Source organism: Kogia breviceps, chromosome 4 (genome assembly GCF_026419965.1).
Source record: "Kogia breviceps isolate mKogBre1 chromosome 4, mKogBre1 haplotype 1, whole genome shotgun sequence".
Classification (NCBI taxonomy): Eukaryota; Metazoa; Chordata; class Mammalia; order Artiodactyla; family Physeteridae; genus Kogia; species Kogia breviceps.
This window is the reverse complement of record NC_081313.1, coordinates 129977139-130000183: the sequence shown is the minus strand read 5'-3', so window position 1 is coordinate 130000183 and position 23045 is coordinate 129977139. Positions and strand designations below refer to the sequence as shown.

The following is a 23045-nucleotide window of genomic DNA, read 5'->3' as shown; positions in this document are numbered from 1 at the left end:
TCCACCCTGCTTCTCCCCCAACTGAAGGCTCCCCTCAGTTCTCATCTGCATGCCTGGATGGCTTCTTTATATTTTGTCTTCTCGGCTCTCTTAAGTCTTACATATCAAATGTCCTAAAGGTAAGGGGTCTCCCTCAGGGAAGTTTATGAAGTAAGACGCTGTGTGGCTGTAAAAATAAGTGTAGTTTATAAAATGGAGCCCATGCCTTCCTAATATTCCTTATTCGTCTCAGAACCTGCCCTAGAAAAGCAAGTACCAGGAGTTCCTGTTCCAACTGTGATATCGGTATTCAGACTCAGTTGGAGCAATCAGTCCCTGGTACACAACCTTCTGGAAGAACTAGCTTTGCTCAAATGTCCGGAAGGACCAGAACGGAAGTGTTTTTTTTACATACACATTTCCAGGCCTGAATAACAGGGCTGATAATTTGGGTTCTGTTCTGCCCCTCAGATAACAGAAATTGTCTTGTGGGGAGTGGACCAAGGTGTATACCCTCCATGTGTCTGTTCACACCCACTTATCACCTGCCTGGGCTATGCCAGGTCTGGAGAGCAGAGGTGACTGAGAGCCGGCCCTCCTTCCTGGACCTCACAGTCCTGGGAAGAGAGACACACCGAGGAAAGCCCAAGTAGGAGAGAATGGAGGCTCTGAAGCGGCTGTTCTATCAGTCCAGCTACCAAGCTGGTCTTTTCCCAACTCACATAGTCTCAGATGTAAAACCTTCTCAGTTTTAAGTTTGTCTCCTTTCAGTTTTTGGGTTTTGTTTTTAACCATCCTATGTGCCCCCCACTCCACACACCTGCTGCCCTTTGTCAATGGAAAATCTTTGCAGGTGCCCAAACAGATGAGTGAAAGGTAAGATAAGGGCAGGAAAACCTGCGCACCACCAGCCAACCATTCTTAGATGGACAGTTTGCTTTTTTTATGGTTTGCGTGGCCGTGACTGTGATTTTATCACACATGCTCATAATATTGCTTTGTTTCCTGCTATAATATTTCTTCTTGATTCCCAGGACAGAAGTCACTGTATCAAATGATCCTGGTGTTCTATCAAGGGCTCCATGGCTTCTGGGGGCTCTGCTGTTGGAACATCCTTGAGAGCCTTTGTTTTGCAAAATGAAGGCTCCCAAGCTGGTGATGGGAGGATATGGCAGAGGCAATTCTGGGGGTCAAGTCTCAGCCTTGATTTTATTGGCTGTGAGATCTTGGAAGAGTTTATTTACCTCTCTGGGCCTCAATTAATTCATATCTAAAACAGGAATGATATCATCTACCTTGGAGGGTTCCTGGGAGGGTCAAAGGAGAGGACTGTAAAATTACCTGGCACCTAGTAGGTGCTTAATAAGTGCAGCTATATGATTACTTCTTTAAGCAGCTATCCTTTGTATATTTCTAAGCACCTACATCCAAGCCAAGTCCTGTGCCGGATGCTAGGGACACAGAGGTAAGTCAGGCTTGGAGATCATCATAATCAGGCCTCGCAACTATGAAATGCAATCTAAACTTTGGGGGATTATTTCACTGGCAAGGCGCACCTCGAGGGCAGGGATGATGTCTAACTCAGCTATCTCTGTTATCCAAAGGGGGCATGTCATCATCACCAGCTGCTACTTTTTCGTGGACCAAAAGTGTCATGGCTATACTGACCCAGTTTGGTACTTGGTGACTTCTGGTTGCTCCCCTCAAATAGAATAAAACACACACAAGGAAAGTGATGTGACACCTCCAAAGCCACCCGATCTGTCACCACCACCCACTTGAAGGCCATCTCCAAAAAGAGGCTTCAGCAAGTGGCAGCGGTAGGGGACAAATGTGCATGTGTGGGAGGGGGCACTTTGAAAGGGATCCCTTTCATGTTGTTAAACACCATCTGTTTTATTCTCTCAGTGGTGGAATTTTCTGGAACAGCACAAAGTGGAGATCTGAGCAAGGTGCCCTGGGTGTCCAGAGAGAGGAGCCTGGGCAGCCTGCTGGAGGCTTCCAGGAGGAGGGCGTCCCCTCTGTTCAGGCAGGGCATGAAGAAAAGGCCCTTTCCAGACCATAAGAGCCTGGAAGGTGCAACCCCGACTAAGCCAGGTACTTGTTACTTAGAATGCTTCTCCCCTCCACACCCACTCCCCTGCCCCTGGCTGCACCCAACCCTCATTCCAGCCCACCCACAGCTGCCGCCGCCACAGCCCTGCGGCCGCCACATGACGACATCCTAGCCTAAGCCCTCTCTTCAGCAGCCCCTCTGAGGAGCTATTTGCAGAGGCCCCCAATGTACACAAGTGTTTGATTTCATAAAGAGAGAAAGAGAAGTCACAGCAGGTGCCTCCACTTCCACCCCACCTCCACCCTGCCCGGCGAGGGCTCCCGGGGGTCTTTGTGCTTGTGTGTCTGCATGCAAGCGTCATCCCCACATCTGCCGCCCTGTGACAGAGGCCTCTGAAGCTCCACAATGACGCCATCTGCCAGGGACAGCCGGCAGGCTCACTCTGGGCTGACCCCACGGTTGTCGTGGCAACCAAAATGGCAGCATGGGGCCTTCAGAAAAACCACCAGGCTAATGATGTCAGGAGGTTCCCTGTAGCACGGCCCCCACTCAGGTGGAGGTGGGCAGGGCTGGGGTGCAGGAGGGGCTGGTGGCCAAAGGGAGGAGGAGAAGGCCTCTGGGTGATGCAGGATGGGCTCCTCCCCTGGGATTTTTGGGACCTCCAGCTCTCAGAATTCCTTCCCCATTGAAAGAAGCCACATGGCCTTCACAAGACACGCTATGTTGGGCACCCTGGCATGTACTACTCCCTTTGCTAAGACCCTCTCTCCCTCACTCACCAGTCTAAAAAACGTCTCCTCACCCTTCAAGACTCATCTTGGGGTTTCCTTCTCTGAACCTTCCAAACAGAAGGGAGTCTGCCACTGGGGTACCTGGTGCACAGATCCATTGGAGCCCCTGCTGGATGGGACTGCAGTTCTGTGTGCTCACCCATCTCCCCCACCAGCTGGGGAGCAGCTTAAGAGCAGGGATTGCATCTAACTTGCTATCCCTGCTGCAAAGCACAGGGCCTGGCGTATGGTAAAGTTTAGCAAACATTTAGCAAATAAATGAAGTCGCTTCATTTCTCAGCCACTTGACAAGGGATCTCAACACTCAGAGCCTCAGCTGTCTGGAATGCAGGGGAAACAGGAAGGGGGCCATGAAGATCCTTCCCGACCCTATCTCTGCCACCATCAAGGCCACAGACCCCAGGGCCTCTGAGATGCAGACCACGCCCACACAGAGGTGCCTCCTTGTGCCTTCGCTTCTGTCCAATTTTGGGTATGCAGTAAGAGTACTGGCTGAGAATCAGCGCCAAGACCCACTTAGTGTGCTACCCTGTGGGGCCTTGGGTAGAATCACTTGCTCACAGATTCCCTGATTTGGAGCCAAAGGGTTAGTATGTATCCCTCCAAAGTGGCTGACCCCATTTACACCAGATAGTATACACAGGTCCCCTTGCTTTGCATCCTCCCAATCTTTACAGTGGCAGGTCTTTGATTTCTGCCAATCTGATAGGATTGAATTGGGTTGTTTTGAATCTCATTCCTCCAATTTCTAGTAAACTTGGGCACCTTTCCACTGCCAGTGTGGTCTCTTCTGTCAATGGTCAAGTCCTTACCTATTTTCTTTTTGGTCACTTTTTCTTACTGATTTGTAGAATTTTTTTTTTTTTTAATGTACAAATTCTGAAGCATACTTCTTCCTTATATGTGTGGCAAATATCTACTCCCAATCTGTGTCTGGTGTTTTAGCTTTATGTTAGGTGCCCTTGGTCGATCAGAAGTTTCAAATTTTTATGGAGTCAGAGAACAGTAAAAGGCCATTTTGAGGCTCATATAAGCACCAAATTTTGACACCCTTTGTATCCACATGGCTTTCTATAATTTCAGAGCTTCCCTTTTTTAATCTGCTTTGAGTTCCACGAGGCCCTGGGAGGTAGGAAAAGTGGGGACTGTTATTCTTATTTCATCAATTATAAGATGGAGACCTTGTAGTGGACATCTGGCCTTTTGGCCGCCTAGCATCCAGTCTTTCTTCTTCTGGTAACTGGCCTCTGATTTTTCTCTTGGGGAACCCCACCCCCTCGTAATCTTTATCCTTGCAATCTGGGTGGGGCTGGCCAACTGGAGCACACCATTCATTCTCCAGGCCACAAGGACAGCATGGGACCTGAGCCAGGCCAATGACAGTGCCATTCTATCCAAAACTTGGGGTAGGATTACTGAGAAAGAGGTACTTTCTAGTGGTAAATTTTATGTGAAAATGAAGCCAGTACAGAGGAGAGCAGGATGAAGACAGACCTATTCCAGGCGTTTGTACCTGGATCTAGCCATACCTGAAGCCTACATATCCTTCAAGCCAGCTTGACGTGCGGTCCTGTGTCTTCTGTAACAGCGTCCTAATACAGACCTAGTCAGAGCGGGAAATGAAAGAGCCAAGACTGGACACCTAATTCTGAATCATTATTAAAAGTATGAAGAGGTAGAAAAGAAGTTTCTAAATCTAAGAGGGAGGGAAAATCACCTCATCTCTTCCACCTTCACTGACTCTGGCTTACTGAATTTCTCCAGGCCTCTTGGTTGGAGCAGGGCACTGTGACCAGGCTGTTCTGACCCCAAGGACATTTTCAATGGGAAGCCAGGATAGTACCTGATAGAAATAGTCAGCATCAAAGAAAACTGACATCAGCTTGAAGCTACTTCACAGAAGATTGGACTTGGTGGAGACTATGGCAAAAAAGAAAAAAGAGAACAGGCAGGCAGGAAAGAAAGAAAAAAACCTGACAATATCAGCAGCTAGAGTTAGAAATAGACATGGAAAAAAATGAGTGAAATCTTCACTGTAAAACTTACACAGAAAAGGATAAGCCCTGCTAAGAATAATTTCCATAAAAATAAAAAACTGGAGAAAATCAGGAACATCTAACTGAGCCATATAAAGATGGAATTGCTTAAGGAAGGAAGTGATTGAGTGGCATTCCCCTCTGGAAGACTTTCTTGATGAAATGCCACCGATATTGTTGTGCTTCTGATGACATTTTTAAACATCCTAGAGGTCCCAGCCTTATGTAGACAGGCTGAGCCCCTAGCCCTGTGGGCTGCTTCTTGGAGAACCGGTTGGGGTGCCAGGAGAAGGAGCTCACAGCAGGCACCCCGCCCACTCACCGTGGTGATGAACCTGTACAGAGGCTGCCGTCTCTCCGTGTACTTGACCGTGATGGGGCTTAGGTCATAGCGGAACCAGATGGCGGGGATGATGCGGCCAGTGTGGCTGTAGGCAACGTACTCCTGGGGTGGAAGAAGAGCGAACAGGGGATGGAGATGTGAGACTCAGGCTCAAACCGTGTCACATGGGGGATGGCGGTGGGTGGGTGGCAGAACGTCCCCAGAAACCCACAAGAACGGGCTCTTCTCCCTCCCTTCCCCTGCAGAGCCAGGCTCCACGGACCCCTCCTCTCACATCCTTCCCCCCAGTAGCTCTGCCATCAGCATCTGGATGGCCATCATTCACTGGGAGCATTTTGGACCCTTTGGGCTGCTTGGAAATGGACTGCATGACCTTGGAAGCAGCACCAGAATCAAAATAGGAGAGCAGAGCTGTCAAAGGACAAGTGTGAGTGGGCTCAGTTTGAGTAAAGGCCTATTTCTCCCTTCAACTCCTGGGCCATGCAGAATCCATTTGCTTATTGAGTGATAGTTTACTGAGCATCTCTCCTATGTGCTGGCCCCTTGATGGTTGCTGGGGACCCTGAGGAGAGTATGCCCTGCCCCATCCCCAGAGGGACCCACAGTCTGGAGACGGAGACATGTAAAAATATGTGCCACACTGCAGCACCATGAACGAATGGCCCAATCTCCCCAGGGGTGTCTGGACAGCTTGGCGAAGAGGGGACAGTCCTCATGACATCCTGACGGGTGTGTGTGTGTGTGTGTGTGTGTGTGAGAGAGAGAGAGAGAGAGAGAGAGAGAGAGAGAGAGATGTGGGGAGTAAGCTTCTTCTTCAAAGAAGGAACACACAGAACTGGAAAGTCAGAGGGCACAGCCCCACCACAAGCCTTCCTCAGAAGGCACCAGCCGGGACTCCAAGGATGCCAAGGGGCTGAATTAACAGTGCATCCACTTCAGGATGCTGAAAATCTCTCGGTTAGTCTCATTTGTCCTCAGCAACTGGAGACCAGACTTTAGCCCCAACCCCAAATGCTAAGGCCCAAGCCCTGCAGCTTCTCCAAGGACAAACCTGAAACTTGCCTCCTCTGTTGGATTGCCACTGGCCCCAATGGGCGCAGCCTCATGCGCTCATAGGGCAGGCCAGGGCTGAGCCGCAGAGAGAGCTGAGCAAGCTGTCCTGGCTGCTGGGCCTCTGCCAAAGCCTCAAGGGAAGGCGCCTTGGGCAAAACAAGATCAGCTTTCTCCAGGGAGAGCTCATGGGGCAGGGTGACTGTCTGGGTCACAGCCCAGAGCTGAGGGGCAGAGGAAAATAATTAAAAAATAGCAGCAGTAGGTACCATTTGCCAAAGCCTTCTTTGTGGGTTCAGTGGTTTTTAAAAACACTGCCTCACCTGACAGCGACCTTATGAGGTGGGCACCATCCCCGTTTTACAAATGAGTAAACTGAGGCACAGAGCGGTTATGTGACTTGTCCCAGGTGACAGAGCTAGTGAGTGACCGAGGCAGGTTTGAAATGGAAGTTTGCTCCACAGCCCACACTCTCTCTGTTCACACTGCCTCCACTTTCTCCCATCTGTTAGATGCTGTCAGCACTTGAGGGTTCCAGTGAGATGCCCTCTAAGAAACAGGGCCCCTCTGCCTCGGAGACTTACACCAGAGCATCAGTGCAGGTGGAGCAGAGTAGAGGGACCCCAAGTCACCCAAGAGAGAGTAGCTCCCAGCCTGGCAGACTCAGAGGTCCCTGGTTCAGACTGAACAGGTGATGTGATCAAGAGACCATGTTTTGGAGCTGGAGGAGAAGCTGGTTCTAATCCCCATTCAGCCAAGTTATAGCTCCAGGACCACCTCTCAGTGCCTCAGTGGCCAAATCTGTAAAATGGGGACAATAACAGTCCCAATGTCAGAGCTGTCTTGATGACTGAAAAAGATGGTGGAGGTAGAGAGCTTAGCATAATGTGCAGCCTATGGTAAGTAATCCATAAATGATAGCTACTACTCTTACTATTATTATTATTAGAGCTAAACAATATATCACCTTAAGGGGTCTGGGCGGTCCTGGAACAGAAAAAGAAGGAGAGTCTTGGTGTAAAGGGGTCTATTGGGGGTGCCTCAACCAATGGGCTTCAAGCATTCATGTCCCATGGCAGGGTCATCTCCAGGGAGTCTGAGGCTGTCTTGGCTTGAAACCTCTGTCTGTCACCCCATTCTGCTGGCTCTGACTGTGCTTTGCTTCCCACCAAGGCCTGCCTGCATCTCCGTGAATTTGCGTATTGGGGTCCTGGGACATACCTGTTAACCAACAGCCATCTGGTGTAATTCCAAAGCCTCATGATTCTGGATAACGAGCTTGTGCCCCACGAGCCAGAGCATCTGTTGTGTGCTAACCAATCAGGGTCCTGTGCCTGAATGACCAGGACTAGATACAGGGCTGTGGAGATGTCTGCAAGCCCTAGACCTTTGGGACAGGTCACCTGCCTGCTCTTTCTCCAACAGATCACACCCTCTGTCCTGGTTCGATTTCTTCCCCTTGACTCTATACTGGCCTCCCATCTTTACCCAGAGTAGATCACCCCGCCAGGAAAGGCCCGTGGAAGGGAATCAGAGGAGATCGCGCCCAGACACTTGTCACCTCGGTTCTCAGCCAGCAGAGGGCGCGATTGCACGCAGCTGCCACCCGTGTACCTTGTTGGCCACCGTGTACTGATAAGAGTACCGTTGCTTGCCACTCTTGTCCTCGTAAACCGTGGGCACGATCTTCAAGATGTAGTCGTGGGAGGCGAGGGCTGCGGGAAGGACACAGCAGCATGAGGCAGGGGGACGGGTACTGCCCGGCCGACAGCTCGTTTCAACCCTAAACCTGCTTGCCAATGTGGGGTGTGGGGAGATACTCAGTCTGCACAATTTCACCACCAAAGACCCCTCGTCATTTCTCCCTTTGGGCACCAGGAATTGAAAGACTCCATCGGTCAGGATTTTTACTCCTGCACTGTATATAATGTTAAATTCTAGTAACAACCCTAATGTCCATCAACAGGGCAGCTGCCGAGGAGGGGGTGTGGAAGAGGCCACTCTCCAAGAGGGTATCATTGAGTGAAAAGAACTAAGTTAGGGACCAGGGTGAATAACATGTTTCCATGTATTTGGGGCAGGGAAGACTCACTCCTCTACATGCGTGAAGAATGTAGAGAAGAATTTTCTGAAAAGATGCCCAAGAAACTATTACCAGTTTTAGCCTCTGGTGGGGGGCAGGATAGGAGGCAGGATTTGATAAAGGTCACATTTTGTTCTGCACCCTCTCGTCCTGTCTGAATATTGTTACTTTTGAAAAAAAACTGGGTTCAAGTTTTAAAAAAGAATCCACCAACCAGAAAAACTGCAACTATCTATAATGACTGATTAATTTCTTTCCCCATTTTCAATTAATGGGAGATTAGTTCTTCCTCCACCTGGTCCTGTCATATTCCACTGTAACTCTTACCCCTTCCCCACTGGATGGGGGAGACTGCAGAGGGCAGGGACTGAGCCTTACTCATCTCTGTGTCCCTAGAACCGTGCGCAAGTCCTGGTACGAAGTGGACAGTGGCAAATGCTTATTGAATGAATGAATGGACGGAGGGCTGACTGGACAGAGGCATGAATAGAAGAACAGATGAATCAGCTTTTGATAAGCATGAGGTAACCGGAATCAAACACTAGGCTGATAGAATGCTGGCCCAAAGCTGCTAAACAGCATCCCGGGAAAGGTGATATTCCCTTGGGCCTTCTGGGATGCTGGGAGAAGCTCACAGACCCCTCTATCGCTGCCTTCTAGAATCTCGGGTCAGTGACCACGCAGCTAAAACAACACAGAAATTCAGGCTTGTGGGCTCTAATCCTGGTCACCTGGCTGAGTCAGTCCTGAGTCCTTGGACTCATCTTCTGTGAAAGGGTAGGGGATGTTGATGGTGTTCACAGCTTCTTCCTGCCAACACTGCATCTTGGTAAGGAAAGGGTGGTGTTTTTTGAACCCTCTTGAGATCTGACTCCTCTAAAAACCTGGGGAAAGTCCTGCAGCCTCAGGGCTAAGCCCATGAAGACCCCAACATCCCTCTGCTGAACCCCGCCAGTGCTCAGATTGTCAGGAGAACTAGGGCCACCCAGGATTTAAAAGGCAGACACCTGGGCCTCACCCCAAGGTTTCTGTTCAGTGGGTCTGGGGTGGGGCTCAGAATCTATATTTTAAGCCAGGAGCACAAGATACCACACTTGAAATACGGAGCTCCAAATGCCCATGGCCCCGCGTTAAAAACCTGAAGGAACGAGAGAGTGAATGCCTTATGAAAATCACACCTGTAACAGCTCTGTTCAAATTTGTAAAACACACAGATGATCGTAAAGAAAAAAAAATATCACCCACAAAGCCACCCTCCACAGAAAATCGGAGATTCGCATTCTCATGTATACATTGCTAGATTCCTATTTATACTTATATTTCTATTTCCCTAAACATAAATATAAAATTGGATCATACTGAACCTTCTTCTGAGATCTGAACACCACGGACGCTGTTTCAGGTCTAAGATACAGCATAAGGTCTACGGCATTGGTTTTATCCATCGCCATATCCCCTTGCACAGCGCCTGGCACATAGCAGGTGCTCAATAGCTGCTTGCTGCCTGAACACCAGTGAGGTTCTGACACATCACGGTCACGGCACTCATCCCCCAGCAAGGCCATGCACAGCGTGCTCAACCAGGCCCCTGGGGCCAGACACTGATGCTGTGGCTCATTTTCACTCTTATAAACAATGACCTAAATGACCATTATTTTCCTAAATCCTTGCACACTCTCTTATTTGTTTCCTTAGCTTACTCTCCTCTAAGTAGAACTGATGACTCAAAGGCAATGACCAATTTTAAGGCCTGTGGTACAAGAGTCACTGCCAGTATCTTCAAACAGAGTGGTCTATGCTAGGAAGAAAAACAGGTGTGTTGCTAGGCACGGGGGTTACTGTACAAAAAGGTGGTCAGGGAGGGTCTCTCCGAGGTGGTGGCATTTGAGCTGAGACCTGAATGACAAGAAGCAGCCCCCCATGGGGGACCTGGGAGCAGAGGGACAAGCGGCGGGGACCGGGGGCGGGGGGCGGCGTGGTTTACCAGGCTTGAGAGCTGAGGAAATGAGAGCCCGCTCTACCCCGGCTGTCTGGTGCATCTCATGCATCTCTCTTTCCACTGAAGCCACCCTGAGATGGCTTTTGTCAGTAGCCCGGGAGCAGGAAAGGTTTTCTGCCCACACCCGCCATCAGCTTGCACACCCTGGGGCCTTCCTAGCTTGATCTTCTTCCAATATCAGGCAGCTGAGAGGTCCAGGCTAATTGCAAGCAGCTGGGGACAGGCCCCTTGGGACAACACGCTGCCCGCACGCAGAACCACAATGAACACCCCACCATACGAAGAATCGTCTCCCTCCAGTATAATCAGGCTTCTGCGTGAAAACCAGGGGGCGCAGTTACACACTGACACGCTGCAGGAAGCAGCATGAGTGGGTACGGACCCAGCTGGGAAGCAATAAGGTAAATGTAAAGCAAGTCTTGTAAATATCAGAGGTGTTACTGCAATGGTGAAAAGGTAGAAACCACAGACGTTTTCCATGAAAAGACAGTGCCTTAAAGCACAGCAGAGCTGCTAGATGGGCAACCATGCCTCCATTACCAGTGGAAAAACTGTACACGAATTGTGGTTATGATATAACACCAGGCACAAAAATCAGTAGGTAAGCTGCTTGGAAAAAATGATTTCTGCTCACGGGCAAGGATTCCCAGGGACACGGAGAAATGAGAAGCTTGATTTGTTGGGGCAGGTCATGGAGGGTAGTTCTCTTTTGCTTGGATTATCCCAATTCCATTCCATGCTTAGGCTGGTAGAGAGTACAGGCGCACCTCGTTTCATTGCTTCACTTTATTGTCCGTTAAAGACACTGTGTTTATTTTTCGTTTTTTTTTTTTTTTACAAATTGAAGGTTTGTGGTAACCCTGCGTTGTCAGATGATGGTTAGCGTTTTTTAGCAATAAAGTATTTTTAAATTAAGGTATTTACATTGTTTTTAAAGACATAGTGCTACTGCACACTAAATACACTTCAGTGTAGTGTAAACATAAATTTCCTATGTACTGGGAAACCAAAAAATTCATGTGATTTGTTTTATTGCAATATTCGCTTCACTGAGGTGGCCTGGAACTGATCCCATAATGTCTCCGAGGTCTGCCTGTGAATGTATTTTAAGAAATGATTAAGGACATATGGGTGAAAAGGTGAGCTCAGATGAGGAAATAAGATGAGTCTTGGTAACCTGTCCTACAGGACCCAGTGGGTGGATCCGCTTGAGCAGACAGACCTCCCAGGCCCGTTCTGTGCAAGGCCCCACATGCGTCTGTACAGGTTCGTAGGTATGTGTGCTCTTCTGCAGGTCTGTAAAGACGTGGCACGCTCTTTAATCTGGGCCAAGGTGCTAGGGAGCCCAGCGGGGAGGAGGCTCACGGAGGGACCATTAGTGGGTGGGAGGGGCTGCAGCAGGAGGAGGGGGTGGGATGGGGGGGGCAGCCCAGGTGGCCAGATCTGGCTGAGCCACCCACAGCCCTGTTCTCACGGTGCCACTTGGAGCCAGGATGAATTCTGGCTCTGTCGCCACTCCCTGTGGGATCTAGGGTGATTATCTCAACTGACAATCATGTGGCAGTAACGATAATAATAATGATAACGTCCGGTATTCATGGAGCAGCGATGATGTGCCTAGGACTGCCACGACAAGTCACTTTTCTTCCCTTCTCTGTGAGACGGGGATAATTCCACTTCCTCACAGGCTAGCTGTGGGGATGAAGCATTAACAGCTTGGCTTACAGCGAGGGCTTGGTAAACGTTCCCTCCCTCTCCACCCCGTTCCCTCCCTGCTGCACTGGGAATCTTGGGGCAGAAAGCTGTTCCCAGTGTGGGTATGGGATACATACGGTTGGAGGTGAGTCTGTCGGCTCCCCCGAGAGCGTTGAAAGCTCCGTGGACGTTCTGGACCTGTGGAGAAGCATAGTGAGCGACTGACCCCAGGATGCTACCACGTCTAGGCTTGGTCCTGGCTGTGGGAGAATGGCCAGGTGCAACCTGGTCTAGGGACCTTACCCGTGTGTAAAACGGGGATCCTGCATGGTCTCGTAGAGACGTTGTGGGGAGAAAGATACAGACGCGGCAGAGGCCTGACACATGGTAGGCATGTGTCAAGATGCCTACATCTCAAGAAGCATCTCAAGATGCTTCCCATCTTGAGAACTTACTATGAGACACTCAGTCCTGGGTACTTAGCGTCATCTCATTTAATGCCCCTAATGATGGACCATGGGCCCATTTTACAGAAGAGCAAACCAAAGCTTGAAGAAGCATCAAAATTTGTCCAGCATCTGACAACTGGTAAGTGGCTGAATTGAACTCTGCATTCAGGTCTGTCTGACCTCAAGCCTACATGGAATGGCTCTTTCCATTAAGGCACACAGAAAACTCAAGCAAAGGAAGAGCTGGGTCTCAGCATGCTCCTCCTGAGAGCCCCCACAGCCCTCTGAAAGAGGACCCAGGGCTGCTGGCCTCCGACCTTGTCTGCTGTGGGGAACATATAGCAGTTGTGAAGACACTCCTCCTCACGGCAGCCGTCCCAGCTGTGTCCCCCTGGCAGGGGCTGAAGGCCACGTCCCACCTCTCCTCTGAGGACAATGGGAAACCAGGTCAGCCTCAAGGAGAATCTAAAGCAGGACAAAGTATGCCCGATTCACGGAGCATGTCATCATGGGCATGGTTAACAGGAGCTGCTGGGGTAGGCATCCTGGAGGGCTTCCTGGGGGAAGTGACACTGACACCAAGATTTGTAGGGAAGTGGGAAGTTAATCATGCCAGTAGCTCATGCAAACACATGAATCTGGAGACTGAGAAACAGAGCCCATGTAGCCCTAGAGAGGAAGGGGGTGAGGAGTGGGAAGGGAAGAGGTCAGAGAGGTAGGAGGGGACAGGCTCCTACAGCGAGGGCCACTCCAGGAACAGTGGGTGACCTGACCCTGATCCTGGTCTCAGGTCGCTGATGTTTATCGAGCACTTAACAGAACTGCGCACTCTTAAGAAGCTCAGAGGAAAGCTTGTCTATTGCTGCCTTGGGATTGACTGTCTAAAGACTTGGTTTCTAACCCAAGAGGACAGTGGCTGTAGAGGCAAGAGTGCTAGAATAGTCCCTCACATCGTTGCATGTCAGGGTTTTATCTGACATTCATTTGTATGATTATTTGATTCATTTCTGTCCTCCCCTCTAGACTATACAATACTTCACATGGGCAGGGACATGCTCGTCCTCACCGATATGTGCAAGGCCTGGCACACAGTAGGTGCTCAAAAATTATTTGTTGAATGGATGATGGATGGATAGATAAATCCTCAGCTAAGTGTTCTACATTTTTAAAAAATCCTATTGCCGCCATAAGGGCCAAGCAGAAGGCTATTACTGTCCCGTTCTGTAGCAGCAGAAACAATGCAAGGCTGCCCCTGTCCCTCCCCTGTCCTTCCTCTCTTCTCCTCCTGTCCCCTGGCCTTGGCTGTAGCCCTTTCCTCACCTCCCTACATGCAGCCTTGCCTCACGGCCGGTCTTCCACATGGCAGGTGGGTGCTCTTTCTATGACACCCACCTGCCTGGGTCAGCCCCCACCTTCCTAAACCTATTGTGGGTGTCTTACTCCACCTAAAACTCTGCTCCCCCCTCCAGATGGACACTGCTGAGACCTCTCTGCTGACTCTGATGAGCCTCTGGCATCTCATGTACAGAACATCATTCTGATGTCATGGACACTTGCTGATCCATTTTTTCTGAAAGTGACCTTGAGGGTCTTTTCTATTAAAATGACTGGTTGGATGTGCCATACAGTGGGTTATCTAGGAGAGGGGTGATATGCAAGACTTCCCTGTCCTGTGCTTGGCCAAATCCTTCTCACCCTTTAGCGCGTGGCTTAGATGTCACCTTAGATGTCACCTCCTCAGGGAAGCCCTCCCTGACCTCCCAGGCTTGGGGGTACCCCACCCCCGCCTCCACATCACTGTCCCAAATCCTATGCTTCTCTTGTCCCTTGTAACTACGTTTTTTTACATTTAATCTCTTCTTCACTTGAGGGCAAGAATCCTGTATGGTTTATCCACCGCTGTTACCCCAGAGCTTTGCACAGAGCCTGGCGCAGAGCAGAAATTTTGAGGGGGTCTGAGGAATCCATGAACCTACGAGGCACAGTCAAAGAAGACCCGGGGCCAGACACACCTGGTTGTCAAGCTATATGACTCTGGGCAAGTTACTGAACTTCTCTGACCCTGTTTCTTCCTCAGGAAAAATAAATGCCACCCAGCATCCTTCAGGGAGTTCTTGTGAGGGTTAAACAAAGGGTCATCTAAACACTGCTCTCTAGGTGAGAAAGTACAGGCTTCAGTGCAGGCTGAAGAGGTCAAAAGTTCCCATGAGGGGCTTCCCTGGTGGCGCAGTGGTTGAGAATCCGCCTGCCGATGCAGGGGACACGGGTTCGTGCCCCGGTCTGGGAAGATCCCACATGCCGTGGAGCGGCTGGGCCCGTGAGCCATGGCCGCTGAGCCTGCTCGTCCCGAGCCTGTGCTCCGCAATGGGAGAGGCCACAACAATGAGAGGCCCGCCTAGCACCCAAAAAAAAAAAAAAAAAAGTTCCCATGAGGAAGGAGTGTGGATTCTGGTGGTGCTGCCAGTGAGTTGCACGGCCCTGGGTTGTGACTCCGGTCTCAGTCTCCCCATGTGCACACTGGGGTTCACGGTGCCTACCTCCCCGGCTGTGTCGAGGATCTGCTGAGCTGGTGGGTTGCAAAGGCAACTGGCGTGCTGCCCAGCGCTCATATACGGAGGGCCCTTGGCCCTCCACCTGCCCGTGGCTTGTCAGCTCCCATCCCACTGGGGTGGTGAGCACACCACGTCTGTCTCCCCCATGGCCGTGTGAGCCCCTGTGGGCCAGCAGCATCTTACCCTGCAGGGCCTGGTGCAGAATAAGAGAACAGAGGACAACTACAATGGCCATAGCTCATTTCACTGACCGGTTACTCTGTGCCAGGCAATTGTTCTAAGAGCTTCACGTGCATTAACTCATTTTATCTTCACTACAATTCTATGAGGCAGGCACAGCCGTTGTCCCCATTTTCCAGATGAGGTAACTGAGGCTTAGCAAGACTAAATAATTTCTCCAATGTCAGATAACTAGTAAGTGGTGGAGCCAGAATTTGAATCCAGCAAGGCAGGCTGCGGAACGTCCACACAGCAGTCCCTTGGATGGAGAGATGGGAGGTGTGCGTGTGACGGCTGTGTGAATTCACCTGCAGGAAGTGAGTCCACAGTCCCAGGGCAGGCCGTGCTTCACTGAGTGTGTAGACAGCAAGTCTGGCCCAGGGAGACTGGGCCTTCTCTGTTCCTAAGCACCGTCTCCCAGAGGAAATTCTCTGGGGCCTCCAGAAAGGCTGGGAAGGCAATGACCGGGCCACTCGGGCTGGGCAAAGGTGTCCCGGGAAGGAAGCACAAGCAACACAAAGGGAGAAAGGAGTGAGAGAGGGCACGGGAGGCGGTCCCCGCGGTGCAGCCTGAAGCCAGACTCTGATTCAGACCCAGGCTCTGCGCCAGGCTTTACCCTCCCGGTGCCTCAGTTTCCTCATCTGAAAAATGGAGACAATATATAGTATCTACCTCTGGGGCTGCTGAGAGGGTAAAAGAGGATCGTGCTTGTGAAGTAAGGTGCTCAGCACACACAAAGCATTCAACCAGCATCAGCATTTCTGCTGCACATGGACAGATGCAGCATGTACGGGGGGCGGGGGTGGTGCTGGTGGAGCAGTGCAGGCATGTGTGTGCCTCTGGGTCTGTATGTGAGATGTCCCAGCCGGGTGGGTCTGTGTGTATCTCTGGGTGGGGGGTGTGTGTGTGTGTGTGTGTGTGTCCAGTGGGTGGTCTTAGGGAGCATATATGAGCACACGTATGTCAGGGCACACTTTTCAGTGTGTGTCTGATGATTGTGTGTGTGAGTCTGAGCAGACGTGTGTGCACACGGTGTCGGAACAGTGCGTATGCGTGTGCCTGTGGGCCTGCGAGGGCCCCGTGCACAGCTCACCGTGCCTGGAGGGCACCCACCCAGCAACCTCAACCAGGAAACAGGATTCTCATCAAGCCAGGCTTGGGGTCAGGAGCCGGGTCGCGATGCCAGCACCACAGCTGGAGTGGTTACTTCCCCTTCTGAGCCTCGATTCCCTCTGTCATGCAGGGTGTGGCAGAATTCCCCTTCAGCACTGTGCTGCTGGGGGTGGAGGAGAGATGGAACATCACAGCTGCCCTGCCCGCAGCTGGCAGAGCTCAGGCGGTCAGCATCTGCTGCCATGGGGAGGAAACTGTCAGGCCGGGCCTGCTGGATGTGGCCCTCTCCATCAAAATCACAACAAGGAGTCTCAGGACACTTCCTTCACGCCTATTCAATGGACATGGGCGCTGACGTTACAGCGGACCGGGCACTGGACTCGAGGCAGACACCTGCTGGGGGGCCCTGGACAAATGGCTTCTCTGGGCCCAGCTCCAGGTCTGTAAGATGCGGTGCCGCCTCCTGCCTCATGAGGCTGCCCTGGCACAGAGAAAGCACGAGCACTTAGTACTTGCTCATGAAAGCCAGTCCCCTCCCCCAGGCCCCAGTCTCAAGCCGAGGTTCCAAGTTGAGTACAACGTTGATGACACGGCAGCCGCATGCTCAGAAGTAAGGCAGAGGGGCTGTTTGATGGAGCAGAGGCTCGAAGGGCGTGACCCCTCTGGAGGGCATCTCTCTATGTCCAGGGAGGACAGAAGGCTCTGGTGATGCAGCCCCTGGACGCCCACCTCCAGCCTCCCCATCTGTGCCCTTCTCACCTGCAGCGTGTCCCCAAAGGAGAGCTTGTGGATGACATGGGTCATGTCCGGGTTCTGTGGCTGGGCTGTGGCACTGTGTGTGGACACGTGGAAGTTGCCCGGGACCTGGGGGAGAGGTGGAAAGTTTAGGAGTTGGGTCAGCTGCCCCAGAGGGTGGGGTGCAGGAATTCACCCTGGGGTCAGGCAGATCTGGATTTGGATCCCAGCCTGGCCACTTCCCAGCAGTGGAACTTTGCAGGACCCTCTGGTTCCTCGTCTGTGGAAAGGGGGTGACAACAGTGGTTACCCGAGAGGACTGCTGGGGCTGTGGGTGGGAGGGTGCATGTGAAGGGCCCAGCTGGGTGCCTGGCACAAGACCATGGCTCGAAAAGGCAGCTGCCCACCATCGACTTCCTGGCTGTTTCCCCCCTCCGGGGGGGTCAGGGAATGACCTTTAGGCCTGCAGACTAACGAAGCTTCCTTGAACTCCAAATCAACACCATTACCCACCCAAATCTGCCCCATCACCCAACACTGGGGGTTCCTTGAAGGCAAGACCACAGCAGCCCACTTTCCTCCCTGGGTCTCAAGGCTGTGCAGAGCGCAGCCAGTGAGAGTTACTGAATGAATGTCCACTCAGTGAATGGCGCTGATGAGGCCTCCACGGAGTCTCCGGGGGCCTCTCTCCTCCCAGCTGCTCAGACCAACCCTTGGTGTCATCCTGGTCCCATCTTTCTCTCACACTGACATCCCACCCACCAGGAAATGCTGTCACCTCCACCCTCGAGACACCCAGCATCTGAGCCCTCAAGCCTCCACTGCCTCCCTAGACCAGACAAGGCGGCAGCCTCCCCGCTGGGCTCTGGGCTTCTGCCCTTGGGGTCCCCAGGCCTTTCCCCAACAGTAGCCAGAGGGGGCCTTTTGAACCCAATGTTTGATCCCGTCACCCCTCTGCCCAGGACCCTCCAAGGCTTCCCTTCTCTTGAGTTGAAGCCACATCCTCACGTCCTCTTCTGCTTACTCCCTCTGGCCATGCCAGGCTCCTGCTGTTCCGGCAACAGTACCAGTGTGGTCCTCAGGCCTTTGTGCCTGCGCCCCCTTCCTGGAACCCTTTTCCACATGGCTCTCCCTCAGGCCTCTGCTCTGGGGCCCTACTGACCCCCACATCCCCCAAGCCCCTTATGCCGCTAAAGCACTCAGCATCACCCGCCATCTTATCCTCATCTTGTTCTCATCTGTCCCCCCACGAGAATATAAGCTCCATGTTGGCAGGGTTTTTGTCTGATTTGATGCTGTATTCCCCAGGCTCTGGCACAGAGCAGGTTCTTAATAAATATGTATGGGATGAATGAAAGAATGAGTAAATGACATTAATCTTTAAAACAGCACTTTTGACTTTGACACCTGGTAATTCCCATTTTACAGAAAAGGAAACTGAGGCTCAGAGCAGTGAAGAAACTTGCTACGGTCACCTGTCAAAACCGCGGCCACCGGACTTCCCTGGTGGCACAGTGGTTGAGAATCCGCCTGCCAACGCAGAGGACACGGGTTCGATCCCTGCTCCAGGAAGATCCCACATGCCGTGGAGCAACTAAGCCCCTGTGCCACAACTACTGAAGCCCGCGCGCCTAGAGCCCGTGCTCCACAGCAAGAGAAGCCACCACAATGACAAGCCCACACACCACAACGAAGACCCAACGCAGCCAAAAATAAATAAAAATTAAATAAATAAATAAATAAATAAATAAATAAATAAAACCCACGGCCATTGACCTCAGCGGTCCTGGGCTGATGGCCACGTGGAGCCAGCCTTTCAGGAGGTGCAAAGCTTGGGAGATGATCCAGACGAAAGTCTGGCCTTGGATGAGCCCCTGGCCTGCTGTGACACAGACTTGGAACAGAAAATGAGACTACATGACCTACACTGGACCAGAGGGATGCAAAGACTATGGGAGCCACGGAGGAGGGCCCCCAATGCAGCTGTGGATGTTCTCAGGGGAAAGAACACCCTCTGCTAAGGCTCTGAAGATGAGTCTGCATCACTCAGGAATGAGGGGAAAGGCATTTGGGTAGTGGGAACGGCATGAACAAGTATATGGAGATCAGAAACTGCCCAGTCAGTGGGCATGTGTGAGAAACTAGAAGAGTTTGGTATTTACTGAACCCCGAATAAAAGAGAGGCCTGGGGGCGTGGCCAGAGCAGGAAACAAAGAGGCATTAAGAGGCAGGTGGGGCTGTTTAGCAAAGGCCCCAAACACCACACTGAAAAACTCAGGGTTTATTTTATTCCAGCTCAACAAAAGTTTAACGAGCTGCACTAGAGGAAGGAATAAGGTTTCCGGCTTAGCATCCGCTTATATTGTAAGCACACCTGTCTCAAACACAAAGTTGTGGGTTTCCTGCAGAAATATTAATGTCTTCACTAGGGCCTAAGCTTTGGACTGACGTGAGAGGTACCAGGCTAACAGGGCATGGCCCAGGCTCAGCAAGCTCACAGTCAACTGTGTCATGGGCTGCTTGGAGGAGGGGGCAACCCGCTGGGTCTGGCTGGGGTGAACAGAAACAACAGCTCGGCAAGATCTCCCTGGAGGGATAGCACTGCCCGCTTCAGGGGCCCAATTACCCCTGGTAGAGTAGCAGGTGAGGCCCACATGTGGGTTCCAGTCCGTCCTCTCTTCCTAGCTGTGGGACCTTGGGCAAGGTCATTAACCACTCTGTGCCTCAGTTTCCCCATCAAGAAAATGGGGATAATAACCAAAAAAGGTTATGGGAGGATTAAATGAGGTGAATACAAAGCCGATGGCAGGTGTTATGGGGTTGGGTTTACAGGATGAACATGTTTGAGCCAAGAGACAAGAACCCTCCCAGAAGACGGAACAAGCATGTACATGGGCAGGGTGTGGGGAAAACCCTGCTGTATTCTAAAAATACTTTAAACTTCATTTTTACTTATATAAATAATACCTGGATATATTTTCACTATTAAAAATCCATGTCATAAAGTCAGAACTCAAGTCCCCATTGCCTACTGCCCCCAGAAGTAAGAAACAAATAGCATCTGGTGTGCATCCTTCAGAGTTTTTCTATGTAGTGACATGGGGCCTCCTATGGACAGGGCCGTGGGCGGAGTTCAGAAACGGGTTTGGAGTCTGGGCGCCTTACGCTCCCAGAGTTAGGTGAGTCAAGGAGGCTGGTGCCCCGCATATCTGCCACCCGCTGCTGCCCCTTGAGGCTGTGACTCAGTGACCCACTCCCCCTCGGCACGGAATCCATCACAGGTGGCTGACTCACGCCAGCACACGCTGGGCGGAAGAAAGCAAAGACGACGATTTTAGAGCTGTGACTTAGGAACCTACGTCACTGTCTCTGACGGGTTTTAAAAACATATAGATGGAGCCAGGCCCCAAACCCTGGCCCATCCTGTCCTCTTCCAGCGGGGCTGGGTGATTAAGCAAGGACTCTGGGCTGCTGGGGGCTTGCTGGGGGCTGCTGGTGCAGCTTGAAACATGTGAACTCTGACATCTGGCTGCTGGCTGACTTCCTGATGGATGGATAAGAGGGCCACAGGGCAAGTGTGAGCCTGATGCTGGGAGATATAGGGGCGGGGGCCAGCTGCTGACCTCACCCATCATCACGGCTGGCTTTCTTATCTGAGCATCCCTTGACTGAGAGCTCCAGGAAGGCACGAACTCTTAACCTTCCAAGGGTGGGGGGTAGAGGCTGGCCTGAGCTGTGACCGAGATGCTGGCCAGAAGCAGCAACAAGCAGGGGTACAGGAGACAGAGCAGGGGCCCTGGTGCCAGGCAGCCTGGGTTCAAATCCTAGCTCCTGGCCCTTTAGCAGGTCACTTCATCCCCTGTGCCTGTTTCCTTAGGACTGTTACAAGGACTAAATGAGTTAATACTGGTAAAGGGTCTGGTGAGAACCCAATAGGTGGCGGTAGCCAAAAGGTGAGGGCTGGTGTGACCCTTTTCTAGAATCTCAGCTGTCCCCTGACCAGAGAAGACCCACTTCTTGGACATTATCCACGCACATTTCATGAGCACACTTGCAGCCCAGTGACGGCGGGTGCCAGATGATGAGATCACGGACACCCCACTGACAGGAGATAAGGCCAGCCGGGGAAGGGCACCGAGACTTGTCCCATCCCTACTGCCATATGTGCTTTACAGATTTTAATCTGTTCACAAGTCACAACCTGTGAGCACAGTATCATCATCCCATTTCACAGATGAGGAAACCGAGGCTGAGAGAGGCTAAACTGCCCAGTCATTCAACCAGTGAGCACTGTAGTCAGGATTCTCAACCATAGGTCTGTCTGACCCCAAACAGCAAGCTCCAGTTCAGCCAGAGCCAGCGGGGCGCCTCACTGGAGCCTGTCTAAGGGAAGCCACCCACAGCCTGGAGCATGTTTGCCAAGCTAAGGAGAGTGTGGCGCTGGGCCATCTCCTGGGTGGTTGTCCTGTCCCTCCTGTGCCCACCCTATACTTGGTGCTGAGTAAACGTGGTCCCTCCTGTTCACCATCTGAGGTGTTTATATCTGTTTAACCCAGGTGATCATACCCTCCTAGAGGAGGCCCCCCCAATAGGGAGGCATGCATGCGTCTGTTCATCTTCAACCATCTTTCAAGCCCGAAGACAGGCCTTCCCTTATGACCCATCTCAGTGGGTCTCCTCCTTAATTCCCCACCATAACACCCCCTTCATTCTCTTCCTGGCTGCTTCATCAAATTGCATATTGGCTTGTTTGAGTGTTTACCTGTCACTCCGTAACAGACTGTAAGTGCCACTAAGGGCAGGGACATCAGTTGCTTCTCTGGGCACTGCACCCCAGTACCAAGTGTGGAGCCAGGCACACAGCAGACACTCAAGAGCAGGATGTATGAGTGAATGAGCCGGGGGCGGGGAGCGGGGGGCAATGGTCAAAGGAAGTCAGAATGTGATATGGACAACACCAACATAAGGATCATGATGGCAGGGGCGGGGGAAGGGGAGGGAGGGCTCCCACTCAGGCACCCATGTCAACGAGACCTGTGGGTGAGCAGCAGCCCTCCAGGCACATAGATGGGGGCAGAGAGAGGGCATCAGAGGCCGACCTCCCTGCATCGTGCCCACACTGGCCTTCCCTCATCTCCAAGGCGTGCCCTCCACTGCAGCCAGCATCCCCAGGGCTTGGCTGTGCAGTGGCCCCCTTCTCTCCCACATGGGCTTTCCCTGCAGCACATGGGTCAGTGGTCCACCCCATCCTTGCAGCACCAGCCCTCCCCTTTGATTCACGTTCTCTTCCAGATTCTGGGGCCCACTCTGCCCTGGTTTCCTCCTACCTATCTGGCTGCTCCTTCTATCTTTCCTCCCCGCTTCTAAACACTGGCATGCACCAGAAATCGGTCCTCAAACTGCATCCTTATCAAGACCTTAGGTTCTTACATTTTTGGTGCCATGGACCCATTGCCAGTCTGCCCACACCTACGTTTTAAATGCTTTAAAAGTTTCGAATGCATAGGATCACAGAGGAAAGAAATGATGTTTTAAACAGTAATTAAAATAGATCAAACATTTACACATGCCTCTTTATTAATGCAGCAAATAATAAGACCTGGTCGCGGGTCAACAAATTACTGTAATTTCTAAACAGCAATGAATGTAAACAGCATCTCAGAATGATCTGTGACAATTTTAATGTGATATACATATCGGCAATTTCTATTGGTGACAAGGTCAAGGGTGCTGCTAATGCTACTATGGTTCATCGCCTACATTCATCATAGAAGAGAACGCTAAACTGGAGTTAGAGCTTCGTAAAAATAAACATGTCATTTTTTTCCCCATCCAGGTTCACAGACTCTTTGAATTTCATCTGCATTCCCTGGGGCGTCTGTGGACCCCAGGTTTAGAACGTTCTACACCTCTCCCTAGGTAATCTAGCTTAGACCAATGATCCT

At 51.5% G+C, this 23045-nt stretch overlaps 1 protein-coding gene across 2 annotated transcripts in view; it reads right to left on the bottom strand.

Annotated features, from left to right (window-relative positions):
• ERGIC1 (endoplasmic reticulum-golgi intermediate compartment 1) overlaps nucleotides 1-23045 on the bottom strand; it is a 108150-nt gene that overhangs the window by 7807 nt on the left and 77298 nt on the right. For both annotated transcript variants that reach the window (XM_059061710.2, XM_059061709.2), the window contains 4 exons: nucleotides 17125-17229; nucleotides 12170-12230; nucleotides 7870-7970; nucleotides 5185-5307 (listed from right to left, as the gene is read on the bottom strand). In XM_059061710.2, the coding sequence (XP_058917693.1) occupies nucleotides 5185-5307; nucleotides 7870-7970; nucleotides 12170-12230; nucleotides 17125-17229 (390 nt within the window). The remainder of the gene's footprint in view (nucleotides 1-5184; nucleotides 5308-7869; nucleotides 7971-12169; nucleotides 12231-17124; nucleotides 17230-23045) is intronic.